The sequence below is a fragment of the Vitis vinifera genome, chromosome 16 (genome assembly GCF_030704535.1).
Source record: "Vitis vinifera cultivar Pinot Noir 40024 chromosome 16, ASM3070453v1".
NCBI classification, from domain to species: Eukaryota; Viridiplantae; Streptophyta; class Magnoliopsida; order Vitales; family Vitaceae; genus Vitis; species Vitis vinifera.
The window spans coordinates 16,384,097-16,410,342 of NC_081820.1; the positions used below are offsets into that span (position 1 = coordinate 16,384,097).

The window sequence follows — 26,246 nt, forward strand, 5'->3', positions numbered from 1 at the left end:
CAATGAGAGTCCAATTCCAACCTAATCTTGAGCCATTGACTTACATGGAAGGTTCATAGGGCATATTATCATAAAAGTGTTGTTTTTTAGGTTTCGTGGACCAAATTTAAATCTAAAAAGTCATATCCTAATTAAAAGTCATTTATACATAAATAACACAAAGGTATACTATAAAGATTTCTAAGCAATTGAAGGTAGCAACTCCTCAATTTCTATTATTTATGTTTTACAATTTTTGTAAGTTTTTTTTTTTTTTTTTACCGTTGATTTATAGTTCTATGAATGTTTAAATTTTGAATTTTACCCTTTCACTTGATTGGTTTTATAGTAGTAAAGTAATTTCTTTCTTTTGCATTGATTTGTTTTTCATTGGATTGTGTTGTGACTCTGCTTTTGTTTAATAGACATAAAAGGCCATTGAATTCTATGGAATACGACTTTTTAATAAAAGTCATCTGAAGCTCTCAATTATGCACCAAATTATGGTTATTAGGTGTTTTTGATTTGAAATATACTTTCTTTAATCATTGAAAAATGAACTATTTCTGGTTAAAATGAACCATATCTATCTTTCATGGTAAGAAAATATGAATGGGCAGTAAAAAATTGAACTATGCTATTGTATTTTACATAACATTTGAGTGATTTGATTTTATTTTTGTGTGGCCCATATTTAAGAAAAGATTATTTGAGGATTTCTATTAATGAGCTATTTCATATTTTATGATCCTCTTATACTACCCAATCATCTAATTGATGAATTCTTTTTTTTTTTTTTTTTGTTCAAGTACTATCAATTTGGTGATGATTACATTTGACAAGTCCTATTAGTTTGTTCAATGATGCAAAATAAAACACCCATGCATGAAGAATGAAGCTTGGGTCGTGAGAGAAATGGTATGTGGGGGGTATGATGAGTTTGGTAGATGATGGAGAATGGAATAGTTTGGCTTGTTGGGTAGTGAGAGGAGTGTTTCAATGGGTATGAAAATATGAGAGGGGATTAGTTGGATGGGTAGTGGGATAAAGTATGGAGTGTAAGGAAAATATTGATTTGGTGAGGGTAGCATGAAGGGTGGATATGGGTAGTATGAAGAATGAGCGTGTGGATGAATGTTTTTGGTAGGTTTGAAAAATGGGTATGAAGACAAAGGTTATGAATGGCGGGATGAGGAGTAGAAGTTAAGTGAGAGAAAATAATGCACTCCATGAACAGGTATCGGAAACAGAGGAATATGGAAAAACAGAGCACAAAAGAAAACGAATAAAATAAAATAAATAAATAAAAAACTTTCAGAGGCTTCACTTCATGGATCATTAGTGGGCTCTCTAATTAGGTGGGAAAAACCACATCAAGTGCAACCATGGGTATAATCCTTTGGTGTTTCACAACAGAGACAAAGCATGCTAAGATTAACAATGTCAAACATGAGTTCAAGAGTATATCTCAACAAGCAACAAGTGGCCTTCATTATCCACCCCAAGCAAATCAAACAACATTCAAATATCAACAAGAGACATAGAAGAGTGTCAAAAAGCCAAAAACAATCAATGAGCCTGTAGCAATCATACTTGAGAAAGTCCTTTTTCAGCAAGACTAGTAGGACTCCAAGTTTTAACTCCCGGGATGCTCACCTTCCAACTCGTTTCTCCTCACTCTGCTACCTCCAGAAAAAATGATATCCCCTCCTACTCTTACCAGCAAGTCCCCTCGTTTTCCCTCTAAGCAAACCCCCCCCCCCCCCCCCCCCCCCCTAAGCTAACCTCTCATCCCAAAAAATCTCTGAAACTTGAAAACAAAAACCCCCACTTCAGGCGGCCTCTTCCTCAGCTAAACGAATACCCTTACCAAATATCTCCTCCCTGTTTTTGTCTTCCTTTGAAAGACACTACCCGTTCCCTTGTTCACCGCTCAGGAAGTTCCCATCTTCAACCACCACCATGGGCGAGTTGTTGATGCCTGCCACACGTCCATGCATCTAGTTCTCGGCAAAAAGGGGTCCCCCCACTCCTTTAAGGTCTGGCCAGTTATCCCCGGGTGTGAGAGAAAAAACCTTCAAATGCTTTTAAAGCCATAAATAAAACTAATAACATTTGGTTTTAAAAGGGGTCTATAGGGAGGTTGGGGTAAGGGTCTATTTTTATTAAAATGGTTTTTTATTTTTAGTTTTTGAAAAATAAGAAAATATGTTTAATAAAAAAATTTAAGAAAAGGTTAAAAATAAAAATAAGATATTTAAAAATATTTTTAATTATTTTAAAAATTAATTATATAAATATAAATAGTAAATAACAATATGACACTTATATATTAAAATTATTTTTAACACAAATTAAAAAAAAAAGTTAAACATTTTTAATTTTTAAATAGATTTTCATCTTACAAAATATCATAAAATAATTTTTAAAAATTAATTTTAAAAACTACTTTTTGAAAATACTTTTCAAACATAACTTAAGATTTCGAGTTGGCGGGGGTGGAAGAAGAAAAAGACATTGTTATTATTTCATATTTACATTTTATTTGAACAAAATGGTATAAATATAGGTGGGGATGAAGAGAGTTTTGTGGTAAGACTAATAGAATTTTTCTCCAAAATTATGAAGAATAATTTTTTATTTTTAAAATCAAAAAATTATTTTTCAATGCAAATATTTTTATTTTAAAGAAATAAAAGCATAAAAATGGTATGCTGCAAATCTTATTATTTTCTATTAACTCATATCAAATGGGGTGAAGAAAAATATTTCTCATCAGCGAAACAGGCCCTAATTGAATCACCGCAACCCGCCTCGTACACACAATCTCTGGAGGCTCAAGTCCTCGAGAACCGATAAAAACACATAATCACCACAAGTTTCACTGAACTCTCCATCAATTCTAAAAAGGGTAGACTCTAGAAAGAAAAAGAATCCCCAATCCATAAAGCCCTAATCTTGCTGCATAGTTAGGGCTTGTCTTCTCCAATACTCTCTTTTCTTTCTCACTGCTTGAAACCCTCCATAGCCAGCGATGGACGCTCAGAGAGCTCTTCTAGACGAGCTCATGGGTGCAGGTATCTTCCATACACCCTCATTTGTGTTCCTCTAAATTAGGGTTTTCTTGCCTTTGATTTGATATCACATTTGGATGCTTTCTATTTTTCGAAATCCTATGATCCCTGTTTTTTTTCCTGCAAATTAGAAATCCAAAAAAACCTAGTTTTTCCCCTGCAAATGATTTTTTTTTTTTTTTTACTTCAATTTGGTTTAATTTGGTTTTCATGTGAAAGTTATGTATTTGTTTAATTTTGGTATCTGGGTTTGGTGTGTTTCAGCGAGAAACCTGACGGAAGAAGAGAAAAAAGGGTACAAGGAGGTTACTTGGGATGATAAGGAGGTTTGTGGATTCTATATGGTGCGGTTTTGTCCTCATGATCTCTTCGTCAACACTCGAAGTGATCTCGGTGCGTTGGACTTAGATTTGCTTTGAACAACGCTTCTTTTTATCTGCTTGGTTGCTGAGGAAACACAGGAAAAGTATTGGAATTTGAATATTCTTATTACTAGTTTTAGGTTTTTTGTTGTTTTGATTTCTTGGAAATGAGAAAACCCCGTTAGTCAACGAACCGATTACTGTCAGCCTCAGTTGGATGGAGGATTTAGTTACTCTTTACTTTGCTACCTCATCCAGCAATCAAATGGAGCACTGAACTCGTACGTTTCTTGAGAAAATCAAGGAGAAGAAAGTAAACTATAATTTTCCATCATGTTTTTCCCTAGTCCTGGTTTCCAAAGGAAAATTTTGGCTCAATTAAGAGCTCAGTTGGGTTGATGATATGATTTCTGGTGTCGAAGTAATCAAAAACCTGAGAATTTTTATTTTTATTTTTATGTTAATTCCAACATTTCTCAGTGACCAAATGGATAATTGATGTTTGGAAAAGTGTGAATTCTGATTAATCATGAATTTTTCTTTGTTGGTTTGCATCAGGACCATGCCCTAGAATTCATGATCAAAAGTTGAAAGAAAGGTAACCAAATTTATCTAATATTCCTTGTTAGGACTCTTTTATTAAGAATCTTATTGGGTTGTGTTTAGGGTTTATTTGTGAACTTATGTTGATAAAAATTTTTCATTGCTTTCAATCTTCATATGACTATCAAATTTATTGTTGAGCTTGGGAACACTTCCCTTTTTAAGAACTTGGTGATTCGCCAAATATAATGTCTGCTTGGAGAATGCTCTCTTCTTGCTTAAAATTAAGTTCCTTGCTTTATATGTTTGCTGTAGGATGGAACTTGAATATGACTTATAAGCGTGGTTTGCTAAATAAGACATTTGGACTTCTGGCTGTTGCAGGTTTTTCTATTTGAGGTAACTGGTTACTGATCTAAAATTTCCAATCCGATTCCTGCCAAGGAAGGGGGACGCTTTTCTTTTCCAAATGAAAGAGTTAACTTAATGTACTGTTACCTCACATTAGGTTTCAAGCTTTTTCTGTCGGTTGTTGCCAGAAATATGTTAAGTGTTGAGTGTGGGTTCCCTAGGTAAAATCTATTTTCTGGTCCAATAGCAGACACGATCTCTGTGTCCTAGTAAATTTAAGGTAGAAAAAAGTCAGCACCCAGTCACTTCTAGATGCCAAATGCTTTTGTACTTTGATTTTAATTAGACAAGAGGTGGCCATCTTTGAGACTTTGATTCATATTGTGCATAGTCTTTTCTTAATGATACTGAGATTCTTGTTGTAAATTTGGGACAAGTTGGTGCCCTGATTTTTCCATCTACAGCTTTCACTTCAAACACTATATATAAGAAAATTTAAAGTATCACACTACTTGTACAATATAATAGTTTCAACAAAAATATTAGATTATATATATATATAATGGTTTCAAATATGAGTTAAGAGATCAATTGTATGCATCCTAATTAAATATCTGAACTTCATTTCTCGAATTTGACTAGGATTTCCAAATTCTTGTCTCATACTTTATGTCCAAATGATTAATATTTGTACTGTGACACATTCTAAAATTTTCTCAACTTTCTAGATTCAGGCTGACCATCTATGTATGCATTCTGGAAAAGCTATAGGGGCACTGGCATCTTCTATCCTCTCTTTTTAGCATCTTTTGGGTGGTCCCTTCTTCAGTGAAAGAGTTGGTATTGGGATGTTATGGGAGTTTTGTTGGGAAGAATGAATGTAAAGCATGGAGGACGGTTTTTGGTGCCTGTTTTGGACAATTTGGCAGGAACATGATGATCTTTTGAAGGAGTGGAGTAATCAGATGGATCACTAAAATATTCCTTTGTTTTCACCCTTTTCCATTGTTCTCCTCTTCAAGCTGGTCATTTTGCTTGGTTGTAAATAGTGTTTTAAAAGGCTATTGAGGCTTACACCTTGAGATGGTTTGAATCAATATGAGGCTCTAGCCTTAGTATAGGATAATGAAGGCTTAAGCCTCACCCTATTGAGGCTTATAGCCTTGGGGGCATAGCCTTTGAGGCTATTGAGGCTTAAGTCTCAAATGTTTCAGAAGGCTTTAATGGGTTTAGGACCTTTATGGGCTTTTTTGTATACATTTTATATGAGGTTTAAGCCTCAATATTCATTGGTTTTAGTGAGTTATGCTTTTATGGGGTTTCGGTATAGATTTTATAAGTTTTGTCTTCATCTAAGATTAGGGTAAAGCCTTTTAAAAAATAAAGGCTTAGTTGATTACCAATTAACCCTTTAAATGGAAAGGAAAAGAAGAGATTTAGAAGAAGAAATACAGGAATTAGTGACCGAGCCTATATATAATCATTATCTTATTATTGATAGATAAAGGAAAAGAAGATCATGTAGTTAATGGGTGAAGTAGAATAACAAGTTGACATTAATGTTGATGGAGAGATGATAGAGCAATTTTTGTTTTGCCTATCAATAATAATAATAGAGCAACTAGATATAATTAGGATTCATTAGAGGATCCTACTAGTAATAGTGATTGTAGTTTTGAAGATTATTTGATAAAGGCATGAGATAGAGTTTGGATTTTAGAAGAGACAAAGAAGAACTAAATTAGAAACTATTGAAAATGACATTCAATTAAGTAGCTTATTATGAATTGTATAGCTTTCTTATTATTTAATTTTCAGGTGATTTTATTAGTATTTTTCTAATTTTGATTATTTTTTTTCTTTTATTATTATTATCATCAAGACTTCCTTTAGCCTTTTAAATCGTTGGTTGTAAATAGGGTCTGAGAGTCAGTTGGAGTTGTTTTTTTTTTTTTTTTTTGTCATCTTTGCACCTTTTGGCACCCCTTTGTATAACCCTGTGAGAACTTTCATATGAATGCATCTTAAATTTGATTTTGGTATCCAGTCAAAAATCATGTAAGTATTGAAATGGTTCTCATGAAGAATGTCATAGAATTTAATGGGTGTTTGCTTGTATGCATATGGTACTTTTTTGCTAGCTCGTGGCTTCCATCGTCTTGATATATATATATATACTATATTCTTGAGCTTCAGATTTGATATTCCAAACCCTTCATAGATTCTTCTCTTTCTTACAAAATATCCAAGCTACACAAAAAATGTGTTGTCCTCTATGGAATTGTCCTTGCCATCTCCTCTCTCTTAAAATACTTTAAGCAACATGAAACAGAGCTACACTTACACTTTTCCTCATGTCCTCTAGGGTAATGTCATTGCCTACTTGACACTGGTAAGCATAGTAGAATGGGAAAAAGTGGGCATGAGATGGCCCCTAGCAAATGGTAAGTGTAGTCGAGGTGGGAAAAAAGAAGGGCGTAAAAACAAGCTAAAGGCCAAGACCAAGCTGAGGGCTGTTGTTGGTTGGTTGGGGTGGCAATAGTTGTCGGTGTGTTCAGTGGAGGGCAGAGAAGGGCTTTAGGATGGGGGGAATTTGAAAGTGATAGGGAACCTAGGTATCCCAGACAGCCTAAAATCATTGCAGACAATTGGTTTGTCTTGGTTACCTATTTTAGGATATTATGTAATTCAATATCCTTACAAGTGTTAATAACAAGTATAAAAATCACTAAACATGATCTTACCTTCTAATATAAGAAGTTCCTTTTTTTTTTTTCATGTATTTATCCGACCAACTTGTTTGGTATTTCAAAATGGGAAAATGATTTTTCAGTGTGATTTCATCTCTCTCAAAGAATTCTATAAATATTACTGTTGGTTGATGCAAGTAATTTGATGTATTACGCTATTGCTAAATATTTTTTTAGTTTTTCTGATATAGATTACATAATACATTGGATTATAGATCTCCGTATCAGTGAAAATATATTGCTTACGACTGCAATGTATTTCAAGGTAATATATAATGTTTGTTGCAATGTATCCAGGATATTGCACTTCAGTTAAAGAAATTGAACCAGAAATTGCTCTTATGGTCAGGCAATGCATCTTGGCCTTGGCTTATACTAGAGAGTGAATGAATGTCAAATATAGAAAAGAATCATTCTTGATTTTAATCAATTTAGTTAAATGTCCTATTAATTCTAAATTTTTTTCTTGCCATCTTAGACTCCAATGTGTTCCCATTTAATGCTCCTTTGCATTGAAATCCATTTAGTTGTTGGGTTATGTTAAATATGTCAATCAAATCTCTCTTTATACTCACCCTGTTTTTGTTTCAAACAAAAATAATATGTGAAAGGGTAAAATTTTTTTCATCTACTTCATCTTCTTTACACCTACTTGCATCCATGAAACACTAGCTTCAACTGTGACCTTAAATGTGTGTGTCTGTGTTAGAACTTTTAGATTAAAGTTGATAAGTATCAGAAAGATAAAGAAAAGAAATGAAAATGTAGGGAAAAAAGGCAGAAAAAGAGGAAGAAGAGAAAATGTGGTTGATTGGGACTTGGTTCAATGGATGACTCATGGCTGAACAATGTGAAAGGTTTCCAGAGTTGGTTAGCCAGACACCCTCATAAAACTCCAAAAAATAAAAAATAAAAAACAAATAAAGAAGAGAAGGGGAAGGGGAAGAAAAGGGGAGGCAAAGAGAAGGTTTAGGGTTAGGGTTTGATAGTATGGGTGTGTGTGGAGAAGATGAGGGCATTTTTGCCCTTTCACCTACACCTTTTATTTGGAAAAAAGGGAATTGTGAATAAATGCGCCTTTTCCCTCTCCACACCCACTTCTCTCTTCCTTTTTGTTTTTTCAAATGAGGTGGGTGCATAGAGAGAAAAGGTAGGTGTGTTCAACATCACCCAATTTTTTTTAAAAAAGGATGGGTGTCGAGAGAGATTTGATGGGTGTATTTAACATCATCCTTGTTTGTTAACTACGCTTGCATACTGTCAAAAAGCCAACAAAGGGAAATAGAAGTGTGGCCTCTTTGACTGCTACATCATCTATCTCTTTAGGTAGTGAAGCCCCATTTGTTCCCTGGCAATTTAGCAAATAAAAAAAAAAGGCCATGAAGAACGTTTTCTATAAACCAAAATGAGAGATAAGCGGGATGAGCAAAGTCAAACAGAAAATCAATTCGCTAAATAGATGCGAGAGTTCAGGGATGACTGATCGATACAGTACAACAGTGGACTTCAACTTTTCTCTATCGTCAATCGACCACCGAAGGAATAAAATGGGTCCTTGGACTCCACTAAAAGACCATAAAGGACTTCGTTGATCAAAGAGACAAACAAATGGAGAGGGGACATAAAAAGGGCAGGGCAATGATGGTCATAGGAGTGAAACAAAGACTCTTTTTTCACTCTCCACTTGCTTCCTTTGACGAGTTCACTTCCAGTTTGTGGGGGCTCCTTCCTTGCCCGATCTGCTGGCTTCCCTTGGTTGCCCTGGCTAGAAAGCCTTTATCCTTGTATAAAAAATCCCTAATGGCTCTTACGTGCTTTTGACCTAATTAGCATAGCCTTCACCTATACCCAACATTCATGGAGAACCTGCCCCTATCCGTTGGAGGAAGTGGGAGTGGTTTATGGGGATAAGGGTTCTGATTCTAGGAGAACACAGATCCCAAAGTAGTCTTCAGTCCAAGTGCAGCTTGAGCGGGATTCCAAGGACTCGAAAGTCAAGCATAGACCATTAAAGTGGATAAGGCAACGATCATATGAATTGAAATGAGTTCAACCTATCTATGGTTATGATATAGCTATTTGTATTTATGATCTACTTGCATTTAAATCAGAATCTTGGACAGATTGCTTTATTCTGTTTGTCAGCAGTCTTTATGATCAACTAACGGCTAGCGCATAGTTGTAAATTGTTTGGATTGGGTTTATCTTTAAGTTTTGAACTTTGATTGTAACAGACTCCCATTTATTCCATTATATGTATAGATGATATTCAATGCATCTATTGTTGTATTTTGGTTTAATAAGGGTTGTTATATTGGTGGTTTCAGTTTTGAAAAGTCTCCAAGACATGATTCATATGTGCCTCGCTTTGAAGCTGAGCTTTCTCAGTTTTGTGAGAAATTGGTGGGTTCCACTCTCTTCTAATATATTTTTGTAGTTTGTGGGTCATGATAGTCTATAAATTTTTTGCATATTGATCATAATTTTTGTTCTATTGCAGGTTATGGACTTGGATAGAAGAGTGAGGCGTGGGCGTGAACGCCTTGCCCAAGAGGTGGAAGCAGCCCCACCTGCTCCACTTTCACTGGAGAAATCTGAGCAATTATCTGTGTTAGAGGAAAAAATAAAGAATCTGTTGGAACAAGTTGAGGCCCTTGGTGAAGCTGGCAAGGTGGATGAGGCTGAAGCACTCATGAGGAAGGTGCTGCTAATCATCCTGAGCTTTTCATGAAGCAATCATAATAATTATCTTCTAATCATTCACCAATTTCCTTAACATTGAAAATATTTAAGGGATGGTACATATGCATTTTCAGTTTTATTTTGTAACTTTGTGACGCAAATCTGGTCCATGAAATTAACCAAGGATGCATAGTAAATTTTCCTTAAGCTAAAACTGGAGCTTTAAGGGAAAATATAATTGTCTTGGTAGAATGTTTTCCAGGAATTATTTTGCAATGAAATAAATGGAAACTATTAGATTTTCAATATCTAATTTGAATGTTAACTAACATTCTTTACAGGTGGAGATGCTGAATGCTGAGAAGACAGTCTTGACTCAACAACCCCAGAATGACAAAGTCCTAATGCTTGCACAGGAGAAAAAGATGGCTCTGTGTGAAACCTGTGGTTCTTTTCTGGTAGCAAATGATGCTGCAGAGAGGACTCAGTCTCATGTCACAGGAAAGCAGCATATTGGTTATGGCATGGTTCGGGATTTCATCACTGAGTACAAGGTGAGTCTGTCTTCCAAAGTGATTTTCATGTTTAAAGTTCATATATCTACTCAGGTGAACAAGTAACATGGGTTTCCAACTTTCAGGAAGCCAAGGAGAAGGCAAGGGAAGAAGAAAGATTAAAGAGGGAGAAAGAAGCTGAAGAGAGGAGAAAGCAGAGAGAGAAGGAATCTGAGAGCAGAAGTCGAAGAGCTGATTCTGGTGATAGGGACAGGACTCGTGACCGAGATAGAGACAGGGAGCGGGATCGATACAGAGAACGAGAACGGGATCGTGAAAGGCCTCGAGAGTGGAATGGTAGAGGATACAGAGATGGAGGAAGAGGAACAGATTGGAGGTACAGCAATTCCAGGGATGGAAGAGATGGAGGCAGGGATAGGTACCGTGATCGGAGCAGGTCACGTTCCCCTGTTAGGCATAGCCACAGGAGGTCCCCTCAAAGTCCAGTTCGGCCATATTAGTGGACTGTGTAGATAGATATCTGAGCTTTGAAATCAAGAGGTAGACCTTCTTATATCTCACAGTTTTATGAATGCGTGAGTTAAATTGTCATCATGGACACATAAACTTACTTTTTGTCATCTCACAGCTTTATTGAGACTTTACCATGGCCCTATCACCAATATTGTTAGAGGAGAAAGGGTTGAGGTAGGTATTGTAACTCTTTTTTTATGATCTATTGTTAGGCTTTGGTTGAACTAAACATCTTTTATGAGTTGCTTCTCTGAAACATTGTTTTCAGAGTCTTTTATTGGGCTTCTTTTTTATTGTCATTGCTGGATACATTATTGTCAAATAGTTAAGAGGACAGATCCAAAATATATGCATCAATTACAGCTGCTGAGGAGGATTATGGTTTTTTTCTCAAATCTGAGGTAACACATAAATCTCAATTATCCCGACGAAGCCCATGGATTAATTTCCCTACTTATCATGGACTCAGGTTTTCTTTCTTTATGGCCTTTCAGTTGTCAAGTGTCTTCAAGCAAATCGTTGCTTGTAAATGCTGCTCGATGCTCTTCCCTTAACCTGCCCCTGTCCCTGCCCTTTTTTAGTTTATGGTTCTTGAATGACTTGAGCAGTGCATGTGCAATGCGCATGAATTGGAAGTTACAAAAATCAGGAGACATGGGGAATCTGAGGGTAACTAATTTGCCGACTCTATGTTACTTGTTTTACAGAACTGGTGATAGTTTTCAACTTTAAACTTCATGGGCAGGGTCAGGCAGTGAACTATGCTTCAGTTTGTCAAGTAGTACATAGGTAACCTCTCTATCTATGCAGAGGGATGCTCATAGCTTCCTACCCATATATCTTTCAAACTCATTTTCTGAAGCAGAACCATTGTTTCCACATGCATGAATATCTCCGTGGATTGGGGTGTCGAGTCTCTTCCTGCTTCAAAAAATAGTAAAATTGCAACAGTGTGGGGTGCCTGGAGGTAACTAACTTGATCTGTAGAATATGATATTTCTGTGTGGAGTTTGCAGGAAAGGCACCAAAGCAGGTATTTTATTGGGGCCTCGGTGGCATAAATTTGTGGCTGATAAAAGTGGTATTTATATATATATTTTTTATGATATGTATGAAGAGTGACTTGTGCAGGGAAATTAATTTTACAACGTAGGTGCTGCTTGGTGAATTACATATGATGAACAGAGTAGGGAAATTGAGGAAGTCCTTTTATGTAATTGAAATTGACAGGAACATGGCATGTAATGCTTGTAGAAACATATGCCACTGGTAATTGAAGATTTTTGTGCGCTTCTCTGTCTTTGATCTTTGAATTGTAACAGAAGTGCTGATTGACAATGATCCTTTCAGCTTGTATACCAATCTGTTAGGCTAAAGTTAATGCGATTGAACTTAGGTTAATTTTAATCACACCCCTTGAGGTTCGCTGTAGGTATAATAAATCATTGTTGGTTTCAAATTTCATCTGTAGTTTATCAATAAAATTTATTTTTTAAAGAATTGTTAAAGCCATATATTTAATATCTTTCTAAAATTCTTCTAAAAAGCTAAATTTTATAAATGATATATACATCTAACTATTGGTGATTAAGTTTATTTGCATCAAACCTGAAAGAGTGAGTGATTAACCTGCGTCAATGGCCATGGTTGTAAGCCCGTAGAAAGGCCAAGTGAAAGCAATGAAATAGGAATATAGGACTTGGAATGCTGAGTCCAAATTCCATACCTAACACCTATGTCAGCTTTTCTTCATGACTAAATAGATATCTCACATCCAAAAACTGGCCATTAATAGATTCTCCATTTTACACTAACCCATTTTGACATCAAGACCAGAAGTAGTTCCTATAAATGGAAAAAAAATCAGAAAATTATTTGTAATTAAGTCTTCCATTGCCAAAATTTTCTTTCATACCCTCCATAATCAGACATTGTAGGGGACGGGCAGGCGGAGCTTGTAAACTAGAGAATCACTCTACTTGTAGCAGAGGCATTTTAGGGATGGGGAAAGTCAGGTGCTATTGTAAGTCCTTCCTCCCACCTGATTTTTCAAGCCTCTCCTGATATGATCCCAGTTTGGGTTGGGATTTGGGGAGAGCTTTTACTCAAAAACGTGTGATTGCTAGGATTACCTACAGCATAATCTTCCTTCAGATAAAACGGCAAAAAGAGACACTAGATGAGCTGCTCATGTTTAATTATAATGGTAATTAACAAAAAATTTCAAGATCTTTATTCTAGGAACCAACCCTGTTTTCGGCTTCTTGCCATGAAAAAATCTGTGCAAGTTGCAAAATAGACTGTAGTCAGCAAAATGGAAGGAATTATTCAAGTGCTACCTCAAAATCATCATAGCAAAAAATATAAAACAATGTGGAAATGATGTATTAAAAATTAATACAATGTCATGTTTGCTTAATTTTCTGTCATAGGATGTGGAGGACAGGAGATGAAGCACTTGAATATGACTACATTCTACAAATGAACAGTGGTGGCATTTCAACTACCACTTGCCCAACCCCTTTCCCCGGTAATTTCAGAAACATTATACTTTTCCAAAACTTAATGCAGGTGAGATAGGCAACATGCATATATAAAACACAGGCTGATTTTACCACAATGGCTGCCCATTGAGATGGTATGATGGGAAAAATTACCCTCTATTTTCAGCAATAAAATTTCCTCTAGAAAAAAGCACTATTCTAAACCTACACGCCGGATCTTACATACAAGGTTGGCAGTTGGAAGATCAAGCTGATTTCCTGCATCTGATTTTACAAAATCCTTCAGCTGATCTCTTGGAGTTGAAAGGCATGAGTGGAATGTGGCCAGGATTGGAGGGATCGGCATTGATAAAGCAGAAAGCACATTACTCAAATACTCGATGTCAGCTGATAGCTGCTGTGCTCCACGATCTGTTATGTATTGAATGCCTCGCAATTGCTCCATGTAAAGAGCAGTAGCACCCTCAGCAACCTTCATTACAGAAGATAACATCATCAGATGAAGCATACACAAAATTTTCCACTTATTTGAGAAAATAAATAAGTGAATTTAATCGATCCATGTGTCTCAAGTGCCAAAATCGTGCACACAAGCTTGCTAGGGTAGGAAACATCTGATCATTCAAAACTAGAGTTGATTTCACTCGCACCTCCCGAGGTTTAGTGTAAATACATCAAATCACCATGAGTTTCAAATTACTTTAATTAACACCCCTATAAATGTATTTCATCAATAAAATTTATTTTTCAATTGTTAAGACACATGCACCTAAAATCTTTTAATTTAAATCTTTCTACAAAATAAATTTATAAAATGAATACATCTATACATCTATAGGGGTGCTAACCAACGAAATTAGAAATTGTTGGTGACTTAATGTATTTACGCTATACTTCAAGGGATGCAAGTAAAATTAACCCTTCAAAACTATTATCCCATCTTCAACAAGTGGGTTGTTGGGTGTCTAATTTTATTAGAAAACCAAATGCACAAAAAATTGAATGGTTCATGGCTTTTCATTTAAGGCACAGGTCGGTTACCTTGAACATCCATTCAGTTGCAAAGAACTGAGCTTCATCAGCATTGGGGTCACTGCTAGAAATGCCCTCAGCAAGTGGCTCCAACTGTTGAGGCAAAGTAAGAAGATATTCACCAACACTGGTCACATAGGCCTGAGGGTATGCATTGAAACTCGGAAGAGGAAAAGCGCTTGGTTCCTCTACAGCAGACCAGATGGGCAAACGGGATACATCACTGAGGCGCTGCCTTACTTTGGATATGAGGACATCATAAACAAGTTCATTCACTGTGTCTGCAAATGCTGCAACCCTCTGAGATGCAAGTGGAAGTGCATGAAACCGTGGGTCTTTAGACTGCATAACAAAATGAAAATCTTGTTAGAACATAAAGTGTCAGAGAGAGAGAGAGAGAGAGAGAGAGAGAGAGAGAGCGCGTTAAGGCAGGCAGCCATTTGAGCTAAAAGTAAAAAACCGAAATTCAGCAGTAGTACTGAAATATGATGAATGAACAAGTTCTTATTAAGTGAAATTTAGGTAATCAACAACAGCAATTGCCTTAAAAAATCTTAAGCTCAGAATTCTTTCAACTTCAATTTTTTTGGACTGGTCTGTCGGTCATTGTCAACTGAACCAAGATATAATGGTAAAATCTTCCATATGAAAATTTTGGCACCTGAGTGACTACCCTTCAGTCCCCAGAGAAACTAAACATCAGTTACTGAGGTATTAGAAACTAAACCCAGAAAAAATAGACTAAATAAGACAAACAACCTATATTTTTATGTAGAAAATGAAAAGAGACTAAAAAATAATAGATATTAGCAGATTACAGCAACTTAATTGCATCAGGTCATTGTTAATTTTAACAATGAATGCGTGCTATATTCTATTATATTTTTAAGCTATCTTGTCAGCTTAGCTACACAACAATTCAGGACCCAGCATAATGTGGGATGCATGTTTGCCCTTAGGTTACAGATGAGAATTGGTAACAGATGGCTTTCAGAATAAAGTTATGGCCCTTAAGCTTCCTTTTTCTTTTACTTTTTTTTTCCCTTTATTTTTTCTTTTTTGTTTTGTTTATTTGTGTGTTATTTTTTTTAATTTTTATTTTTGCAAAGAAAAGAGATGAAATAAAAAGGGCCTAACAAAAAAGGGTGGTGCTCTCTATGTACATGGGGACTACCGATGACACAGAGAAGAACCCTGACTACACAAAAAAAGGGCCAACAAAAAGAAGAAAAAGATCATCTAACAATAAAATACAATAATGAACAATTTGCCACCTCCAGAGATGCCCTTGACCACTCCATAAGGAACTTGATGAAACTTCTTTCAATTTTTGATAAATACATACTATATCGTGAAGAAAAAATTAAGAGAAAAGGAGAAGGTATACAGAAGTAAAGAGCTCTGAAAAATTGTGTTCAAAAGAAAAGCCTTGAACACATTTTAAATAGAATCCTCAATAACTCCAAAAAGAGATGGTTGAACCAAATTCTAAAGACCAAAGACTTTAATTACTGTTAAATTTAGCCCTTGAATAAAACAAATTCTAACCATCAATCAAAAACTACACAAGAATTAAAAGACTAAAATCCCTTACTATCACAGTGACAGAAGTATAAGATACAGCAGCATGAAAGAATACCCACCATTGTTTACCATACTACCAGGATATTTGGTAAGACTAAACTTTCTTGCCAAACAGCAGTGACTGCCTAACTCAAAACTAACAATTAAACTACCTAAGCATACTCTGAAATGGATTTTGATGCTTCCAATATAAAGAATATCCCCAAAGACCAATTTGCCTCTTTCCTACTAACAAGCTCCATATGATCAATGTTTTCGACAGTTTATTCTTTCATTTCTCTTTTCTTGGATTCAGAGTGTAGGATAAAACCATCAAGATTATGTCCAACTTAAAAATAGGACTTGGTGTTTCCACCGTCATATTCAGCAATACCTAATGTCCTATCTTCTAGTACTTGGAGTTTTTGCTGTCATATTCAGAAATACATAATGTGTGTGTGTGTGTGTGTGTGAGAGAGAGAGAGAGAGAGAGAGAGAGAGAGAGAACGGAAAAAGGAAATGCACAAATATTGGTTTCATTCACCTGATCTAAAAGGTTAAAGAGTCTCCGAGCCTTCTCCGGAACATCAACCAGCCGCACAGATGCCACATCCAAGGCAGCCCTTCCAATCATAGACGATTCCCCATTCCCATCATCACTGGCTACATGTGACTGATTTTGGTCCAAATTTGAACCAAACACTGAAAGGGACAAACTTGTGCTCAGTCTAGCAAGAGTGGCCTTCAAGGAAGCTTCAAAGACTGCGGATCTGCTTGTTAAACAATCTGCAACTGTGAGGATCTGCAATGCACCTTGGACAATAGACCACTCTTCCTCATTTGACATCAAGTCTACTTTGCGTGCATTATGAGTTCCTTCTTTTCTGTCCGATACCATTTCCTTCTTTGTACCACCACCATCACCAGTATCTACTCCACATACAGCTCTTAATGATTTGAGGGTCTCTTGCAGGGTAGAGATGTACTGTAACATTATGTCATCTAGTGCTAGAATTAGTTCATCTATCTCAGAACCACCAGTAAAACTGATGCACCTCTCGACAGCCTCATCAAGGAACAGAATGACTTGGGGAATAGACTCCTCCATCCTTCTAACTGTTTCACTGAGTTCAATACCCTGGGCTCCCACACCACGCACAACGGCTCCTCTTAGATCTACACCAGCAATTTCAGAAGAAAGTATGACACGTTCCATCTGTCCATACCTAGAACACAGGTAAAATCATTGGTTATCTAAAGAAACACATACATGCCCCAATTAGTAATGATGAAAAAGAAAGAAATGCAGATTAAACATGAATTAGATGCAAGAACAGAAATAGTGACCTTATCCATTGCACAAGAAGTAATGTTTTAACTGATTCAGGATCCTTCCCAGTTCCCATGCTGGCCATCCTTACCCTAATTGAACAGTTAGACAGTTTGTCTAACTGCAAACCGGATATGTTCCTAAAAGAAGATTAAATTGCAGCACCAACAGCCAGACCATTGAAACAACTCAGCTCAACTGGTTCTCACAAACCAACTAGATCTCTGCATCTACAGTAAATGACCATAAAAACACTAGATTTTTTCTGGAATGGAAGGTCAAGGAGAGGATATGGAACATTTTCCAAAGAGCTTATGAGAGCCTAAAGCCACAGCTAGAATTAACTAATTAGCATGTGTGCACATGTGCATGCATGCTTGAACAAGCATAAACCACTTTCTTTGGAAGTGTAGGTTTGTTCCTGAAGGCTCACCTTGAAAGATTTAAGGAAATTACTTTAAACGTCAACCTTGAGGCTCATGTCATAGCACAAATCATATGCAAGGTCCAGCGGAGGTAAGGTGAATGAGCCTCTTATTTTAATCAAGATTCTAATAAAAACAAAGTATTTACCAAAGAACTTGTACTTCAGGCGATCATGAGCAAAGAGATGTAAGTGAGGTTTCTCCTGAAATGACTAGTACCAGTAAAGAAGTTAGTCTAAAAGCTATGAAGGTCGTGGTTCACAAGGTCTCTAAAAGAGTTTTTATGCATCTTTAAACCTTTCCAAGCACATGCATTAGGTTAAGAGTTCTTTTTTCTTTTTCTTTTTCTTCCATTTTTGTTATTTATAGTTATATGTTGGACAACACAAAGGGGAATAAATATTGATGAAAAAAATGATGAGCTTTGAAATAAAGAACAAAGTTCCAAAATTCATGCCATCCTCACTCTCCTCTATTTTTTGTTTAAAAATTTTGTCATTCTCTATGATTCAACTTTGACCTAGAAATCATAAATTTCAACCATAAGCAAGATAACAAACCATCCAAATCCTAATATTTTTCATAAGTTGCCCATCTTTAGTTGATCCCAACATTGTCAACCAGGAAAAAAATGAAAAACATAAGAATTTCAGTTTCACTGACTATGAGGACTGCCTCATACCATTTTTTTTTGATAGGCAAAAGCAGAAATATATTAGAAAAGGGCACCAAGAGGAAAACCCAAAAGCATACAGGGAGTATACAAAAAGGCCCCTTAAGGCACACCCAAGAGAAGAGAAAAAACAAACCCGACCCTTATCTAGCGCCTAGCCAATCAATAAAACTAGGTAAAGTGAGAGGACCTTCATTTACAATTGATTTTGTCCACACCCAAAGATTACAAACAAAAGAATTTTTCAACCTATGAACCGAGAAGTCCTCATTATCGAAAGCAATCCTGTTTCTTTCCATCCAAACCGCCCAAAAGAGGCACAACGGGGCTGCCTTCCACACCTTTCTATGCTTCTTGCCCAACATAAAGCCCCTCCATTCAATAAGGGTCTCTCTAGCCGAAGATGGTAGGACCCAACACACTCCAAAAAGGGCGAACAATAATTCCCATAAAACTCTTGCCTTGGAGCAATGTATAAGAATATGATCAATTGACTCCTCTTCCTCACAGCACAGAAAACATCTGTTAGCAACAGCCCACCCCCTCTTTTTAAGCTGATCCATAGTAAGCACCTTACCCCAAGAAGCCTCCCAAGCAAAGAAACACACTTTGGAAGGCACACTAGGGTTCCATATCAAACCATGAGGGAAAAGACCAGCTCTTCTTGAAGATAGATCATTATAGAGTGATTTAACTGAAAAACTCCCATTCGAAGTCACTTTCCACCTCATTCTATCTTCCATAAGAGGACTAAGCCTTGCACCTCGGATTGTCAAAAGAAGCCTCTCCACCTCCTCCACCTCCCAATCATTGAAGGGCCTAGAAAATCTAGGACTCCAAACCCCTTCCACTCCCGAAGTGTCCCAAAACTCCTCTACCCAAGCCTCCTTAGAGGAAGCAAAAGCATACAAGGAGGGAAAAGAATTGCATAAGGGGAAGTTCCCCCACCATATATCTTTCCAAAATTTTACCCTTCTACCATTCCCCACTAGAAAAGAGACTTTATTTTGCATAAGGGCACCTTCCTTCCTTATTTCCTTCCAAAATCCTACTCTATAACTCTCCCTAACATCTCTAGAACTCCAACCCCCTTCTTCCTCCCCGAACTTCCTACTAATGACATGCCTCCAAAAATTCTCCCTTTCAATCGCAAAACGCCAATTCCACTTGCAAAGAAGGGCCCTATTAAGGATGGAAAGAAGGGCCCTATTAAGGATGCAAAGAAGGACTGCCTCATACCATTGTTCTTTCTTTATGAGAAAACTATATTATTCAGTTAGAGATGAACATATCCATAATAAGGTTAAATCAATAATATCCCAGTCACCATTTGTTACAAGATTTGAAAATAACATATTCTTGAACATGAAATGGTATGACATGGATAAGCTAGCTCAAAAATCCAATGAAATGGTAGAAGTTTAAAGGAAATAAAGACTTGGATCTTATTGCGACATGTTAGGAATCTCTAACATAATTACCGAAATCTCTTTCTAGCAGAGAAACCCACTTATTGGAGCCCAATTATGGAAGTGACAGGAATCTTCTCTACAAAGTAGAGTAAATATCATCAAACTTTATGGACATTTTTAAAATTGTGTGGAGGAACGCATACATTCTTTTAGGAAGAATACATGTGCTCTTGCAGGAGGACATACTGGCTATTTTTTGGGTGGTACTGCCAGAGAGAAATGCTAGGGCTTTTTAGAATTGATGTAGATCCTTGGAATACTGGTGGAACTTGCTTTCTTCCCACTCTTTGGGTGTTGTTTTCATAATTTTCAGCAGACCACTGGTCATTGAGGCTCAGATCCTTGCTTTGTTGGAAGCATAACCATTGTGACTTTATTGGGCTACGACAGTATTTTGGTCGAGGGAGACTTGGCAGTGACAATAGGTTGGGTCTTTCAAGGGAAGAGATGTCAGTGGAAATTAGACTCTTGGGTGTGCAAAACAATTGAATTGCACAGACCTTTTAGGCACTTCATTTCTTGGAGTCCTCAGGAGGCCAACCATACTGCAGATAGATTGGGTAGATGTAGGGCCTTTCACTTTAGTATCCTTGTTAGGGGGTTTGCCACTTTGAGTTGTAGCTTCAAAGGTCTTTTTCTTTCTTTACCTTTTTCTTTTAAGTTGTTGTATCTCTATTTGAAGGATAGGTAATCCTTTCTGTTGTACTATTGCATTCATGTTCAATGAAATGAAATGTTTTCTTTTCCTATTATTAAAAAAAATAAAAATCAGAAAGATGTTTCCCATGTTTTCCAGAATTTACATGGACTATCTTAACATTTGACATGCTTTGTTTTGTTTTACTAATGCTTTGTATCCATTTCCAAATTGTTTCTTGCTAGCTTTCTCAGTCATACATAAACTGTTTTCAGGTATCACATTTACCCCCTTTTTTTTTTCTTTTTTTTCTTTTTTTTTGAGTCACCTTTTAACACTTCTGTTTACCATATGATCTCCAGATTGTCTCCCAAACTAAAATACAATCTGAATTGAAAAAACTGATTAAAATATCATTTTCCCAGTGGGCACTCACAAAATCTTCTAAATGTCCTAGACTGAATCCTAAAACTATGACCAGGATCAAGAAAAATGCCATGGGTTTAAGGAGACATATTTAATCTAAGCTTTTGCAGATTAAATAGAAAATAAGCAAAGTAACCCAAAACATTACTACTAGGACATACTAATGAGAAATTAACATAAAAATCTTCAGAACATTCACTAAGAAATCAAAAAAGTAAAATTTACAAATATTTAATTTCTTTTGCTTACCTCTGCTTAAATGATTCATAAGGAAGGTACACTGCCTTCAGTGTATCCAATAACACTGGAAGATTGGATTCTGAAAATAGATGCTGTACATTCCTCGCAAATGTTCCCGTCATATTGTGTAACTCAATCAGTGCCTCAAGATGCTTGCTCTGGATTTTGATACCTTTTTGCATATCCCCAGACAAGATATCTAGTATGCCTGAAGTTATAAACATGGAATTTTAAGCATAAAATGACTGAGAACTATTCCACAGTTTGAACAATAAAAAGGAACAGCAGTGGCATTCATAAAAAAAAATTAACCATGGCTGAAAATTAAATTGCAAATCTCAGGCTTCTAAATCATCCAAAACTAGTTTGAGCAAAAGGTAAAAAATCCCACAGTTGGTCATTAAGGAAGGCCAGCATCAAAAATTGACTAGAAATTGAAACAAGACCTGAAACAAAATTAGTCCTCCCCCGAGGGACCATCTCAGAATGGAAAATGACAGCTCTGAAACAGGGATAGATGAAAGAACACATTCATTTTAGAGACTGGGTCTCTTCATATTCAAATTTGATCAGAATCTATTTATTTTATTCAGTATGCACTGATTTACTATTAATGAAAAGAAAGAAAAAATGTCAAGCTTTTGTTATTCATCCACGTAATTCATAGCCTGGTTTCCAGCTGTTTGCAGAACAAAATAGGAAGGAATCAATTGTTATAGGCCATTAAGCAATACAGGACTAGGGTTCTGCAAGGGTTGGACTGATAATGGATGCAAACTTCAGCATTTTACATTAATTGGCAGTTTGCAGCATGAAAGCTCAAGCCTGTATTTCCATCTCAGAAAGCCAAAGTTATCACCATACCCTGTAGTGGAACCCAAAGGAACCACTTGCACAATATCACAATATCAGTGTCTAATCAACTATTTCCACAAATGCAAGAGAGCTGGCATGCTTTAGAAGCCTGAGATTTCCAACATCCAATCATGAATTTTAAGACCTAAATCAACAATTACTTTAATAAGAGCATAGAACAGCAATAATTGAGAAATGGGATGCTTTATAACCAATAGAGCATACAAACCAACATTTAATATCCACAAGTAAACCATCTTCAACAGGAAATTATGGAAGATATCTAAATGCAACCTTTAGCCAATGCCTTGGTTTCAGCAACAACATCCCCAGTTGCAAGATTGATCCGAGAGACAAAATTTGAACCAATAGTTGCCATTGTCTCAATTAGTAGCTTTGGGACAAGAGTTTTATAATCATCCAGAAAAGCGATCATACACCTGCACATAACAGTGTAAGCTAGCAATTTTAGGCACACAACTGAAAAATGCCAGTGCTTAATAATATCAGGTAATGCAAGCTGATTTTTCTTTTGCTTAATTTTCTTAAGGGGCAGGCCCATGTTTTATATAGAGAACGAAAACCATTAAACAAGAAATTCACAAAATGCTGCGAGAAATAAAAAATATTGTCACAAAATCTATTGGATGTGTTATCCTTGAATCAAATAATATACTCATGGAAGACATGGGATTTAATGCCTCAATAGATATAACAACATGTGGCTGAGACAAGAAGAAAAAATAAAAGCAGGTTATTTATACCAACCATCCACAGATAAGTAAGAAATAACTGAATACCTAGACCAGTGATGCCCCGTACTAAAAGCTGGTTTGAAATCCACCTTAATGCATTCTAAAGCATTTCTCATTTAAAATGGAGAATGATGCAGAATGGATGTTATTTGGGTTGCATCTTCATAAACCCACCTTTGCCTTCATCAATAAATACATGATGCAGTTCAAAAAGCACACAGGAAGCCTTTTTCTTAAAGACCAAATGATATGAAAAACATAAACTCGTCTCCATATGAAACTTGGGGATTTTGTGCAACCCTTAAAATATGACTTGCTCAATTTCTTGCTTTCAACCAAATAAAAAACACAAGAAAACACATATTCAACCTAAAAAATATACAAGAATTCATTTTCTCATCATAAAATGCATTCAGACATTCCCCAAAGTCATAGCAACTTGATAATCACTTCAATAATGGAGCTCAAGGACCAAAAGGGAAAAATACAATCTGTCTCCAAGTCTGCACACCTGCTTTCTACTTAACTACAGTATCAAAAACTTTAACATGAACCAATTTATATTTCTCGACATGGGAAAAGTCTTGGAACAACAAAAGCAATTTATCCCATTCCCAAATTGGCCTCAAATACAAAGGCATTGTGTTATATAATAGAAACAAACTTAACTTTCAGTAAAAGCTTCAGAACTACTTATTTCAGATATTTAATAAATGCTCATATCTCCAATAATACTATCAAGGATGTATTCAAGCTAAGATGCATATTGCCCCTCTTACAACTCTGAGTATGAAAGTTAGAAAATTGAAAGATTTGAACAATACCATTTCCATTCTTGTTCAAGATAGAGCAGCAATTCATCATAGAAACTTGGCAACCAACTGGAGAATGAAATTGTGGGCAAAATAGATTGGAAGTCATTGCTACTCAATAGCCTTTCTACTTCATTCTTCTCATTTGCAAGTTTATTAGTTCGCTGTTTGGAGTCAAAATCTTCCCAAAGTTGCCTTATGGGCTTTAGGTGAACTTTTGTATAATGTGCTTCTAGAGACTTAAACCTTCCAATCCGAATGAGAATTCCCCGCAAATCTTGAGCAACCTCAACCTATACAATAGTAATGGAAAGTATGAAGAAGCCTATTAGAATGTATGAAATAAGCAAGGACTTTAGTAATGGAACTACAAACAAGTGAAAGAAAAAATATAGCAAAACAACGTTTTGAAAGAGAAATGTGACCTTGCGATTAGATAAAGCGTCCGTGAGACGAGGCTGAACCATTGAATCAAGCCTATCCTCCAAAACTTCAAGTTGTTTCCTAATGTTAGCAAATTCAGCAACCTGAAAGTGAAGTAAATAAACCAAACCATGAACTTAGTGACTATCAAACCGTATAAGATATAAAGAAATTCAATGAAAAATATTACCTCCCCAACAGCAGACAAGCAGTGCCTCATGTTGGCCAAGGTTTCTGCAGCCTTAGGAAGATCACCACTAGCAAAGACATCCTCCACAGTAGAGCTTAATTGAGTTAGCCCAGCAGCATCCTGTTTTAAGGCAGGTAAGAGAAGTATACCCATAAAACATACAATCCTCAGCCAAACTGATAAAACCGATACATCTGATCAATCAAGATAATTAACATCTCTACCTGTAATGTCTCATAGGCAGCTTCCATTCTCTGCTTGACAATATCAACTTTAGCAAGGGCAGCTATAGATTCTGCTGAGGATCCCTCTGCCTACAGATGAGACCAAAACAGTTGAGAGAGAGAGAGAGAGAGAGAGAGAGGTACAAAAGTGAGTCTTGAAACGACTGTCTTTCAAGCCAAGCACTTGCATCTAGTGGCACCTTCTTCCAAAATGCGGAATACCAATAAACACTCAGACTTATTTTCCAAAATCCCCAAATTAACTCCTTGCTAATCCCAAATTATACCAAATAACTACTGAATGACAACAAATTGTAAGTATTTTCTTAAAATTTATAGGTTCTCGAACAGATAAATTCTTTCTTCAATTTTCTCCAAATCATTGGCAAAACTTTCCCAGGTCACCTACAAATTCCTATTCTATAATTCTCTAATCCTGAATTTTTACTATACTAATTCTTAGAGCAATGTTCCTAATATATAGAGAGATGATGCAAATCACAGTTGCCAAAAATATCATTCACCCAACCTTAGACTCGGTTCGGATCTCGAGAAGTACAATAGAAGAAAGAAAAAAAAATGATGAAGATTTTTCACCGCCAATTCACCGAGATCCCAAACAGTCTCTTAACCTCTAGTCCAGTCCTCCCTTAAAGAGCTTAGAAAACAAGTGGTGGAAACCAGGTTCTCGGCAACCAAACAAAAATAAAGGGGGGAAAAGAAGAAGGTACCTTCTTGAGCTTGAGGAGAATGGAGGAGACGGAGTGGCGAAGCGAAACGGCGTCGTCGCGGAGGCGGATGACATCGCGGGTGGCGCGGGGGACGCGGAGGAGGGCGGCAGCGCTCTGCTCCTCGAGGGAGGCGGCGATCTCCTCCGACATCATCTGAAGTTTCATCTCCAGATCCACCAACTGCTTCTCCAGAGTCTCCTGCGGGTGACGATTTTGGCACGCCGTGTTGATCCATTTCTTCGCATCGAATTTCTCCTCCGAGAATGCGCTCAAGTCTATCATCATCCTCTACCTCCTCTACCACTCTCGAGTCATGGATCTCACTTGTGAATCAATACTTTCGTTTTTGAAAAACAAGATTGTGTTTTTCAAAACAGTTATTTGTTTTCAGTAATACTAGGCTTGATCCTGATATTATATATAAAATTTTAATTATTTAATAAAAATTGTAAAATATTAATTTAATAAAAATAAAAAAATTTAATTTTTAATTATTTTTAGGCATTTGTATTTAAAATAATATTATAGTATCATGATAATTCTATGCATTTATTTATTATATAACTTTCATATTTTATTATAGAATTTTGTTTAACTTTAATATATTTATTATGATAATTTAACTTTTTGGATACTATAATAAATGGTAAGGTTGAACTGAATTTGATTTAGAATTATATTCATGTGAAATGTTTTCCTTTTGGTTTTGCCTTTGTTTTTTTCTTTTTCTTTTTTAACACAAATTTATATTTATCAAATTAAATAATAATAAAATATTAACAAATTTATATTTGAAAGAGAAAAAAATACAAATATATATTCTTCAAAACAAAGAATATACATGATTTTCTTATTCCTTTCGACAATATTAACAAAATTCTATGTAATCCTTTTTTCTTTTCTTTTTTATTTATATAGAAATATGGATAAAAATAGATTAATTTCAAATGCAAATAATTATTTTTATTTAAATTTTAAGTTTTTATTTTTAAATTTAAAACTTAAATATTTTCTAATTATGCATGTGTCATTGGGATCCACTCTTTCGTTTGGTGTTTATAATAAATAAAAAGAGAAAAGAAAAAGGATTATGTAGAATTTTGTTAACGTTGTCGAAAGGGAATAAGAAAATATATATATATATATATATATATATTTTATTATTTAATTTGATAAATAGAAATT

At 35.9% G+C, this 26,246-nt stretch overlaps 2 protein-coding genes across 4 annotated transcripts; one reads left to right on the plus strand and one right to left on the minus strand.

Annotated features, from left to right (window-relative positions):
* The first annotated feature begins 2,702 nt into the window (after positions 1-2,702).
* Positions 2,703-12,060, plus strand: LOC100265629 (uncharacterized). Of its 3 annotated transcripts, XR_009467961.1 has the most exons (12): positions 2,703-3,056; positions 3,318-3,446; positions 3,974-4,013; positions 9,387-9,462; positions 9,560-9,760; positions 10,083-10,295; positions 10,382-10,796; positions 10,885-10,943; positions 11,095-11,170; positions 11,264-11,438; positions 11,515-11,802; positions 11,887-12,060. XR_009467961.1 is itself a non-coding variant. In XM_010664125.3 (8 exons), exons 1-7 carry the CDS (start codon positions 3,014-3,016, stop codon positions 10,754-10,756), a joined length of 1,077 nt encoding a protein of 358 aa, XP_010662427.1. In that variant the 5' UTR covers positions 2,703-3,013; the 3' UTR covers positions 10,757-10,796; positions 10,885-12,060. The 3 variants fall into 3 exon arrangements, 1 of the variants encoding a protein (XP_010662427.1); XR_009467960.1 differs by having other exon boundaries at positions 11,515-12,060; XM_010664125.3 differs by having other exon boundaries at positions 10,885-12,060.
* Positions 12,061-13,133: 1,073 nt separating this feature from the next.
* LOC100243313 (conserved oligomeric Golgi complex subunit 7) lies at positions 13,134-25,464 on the minus strand. The gene is made up of 10 exons (XM_002267621.5): positions 25,062-25,464; positions 24,331-24,420; positions 24,107-24,226; positions 23,919-24,020; positions 23,506-23,786; positions 22,221-22,366; positions 21,081-21,279; positions 16,413-17,094; positions 14,315-14,647; positions 13,134-13,745 (listed from the first exon to the last, which is right to left on the minus strand). The coding sequence occupies exons 1-10, from the start codon at positions 25,344-25,346 to the stop codon at positions 13,467-13,469; spliced, it is 2,517 nt and encodes an 838-aa protein (XP_002267657.1). The 5' UTR covers positions 25,347-25,464; the 3' UTR covers positions 13,134-13,466.
* Between the last annotated feature and the right edge of the window lie 782 nt (positions 25,465-26,246).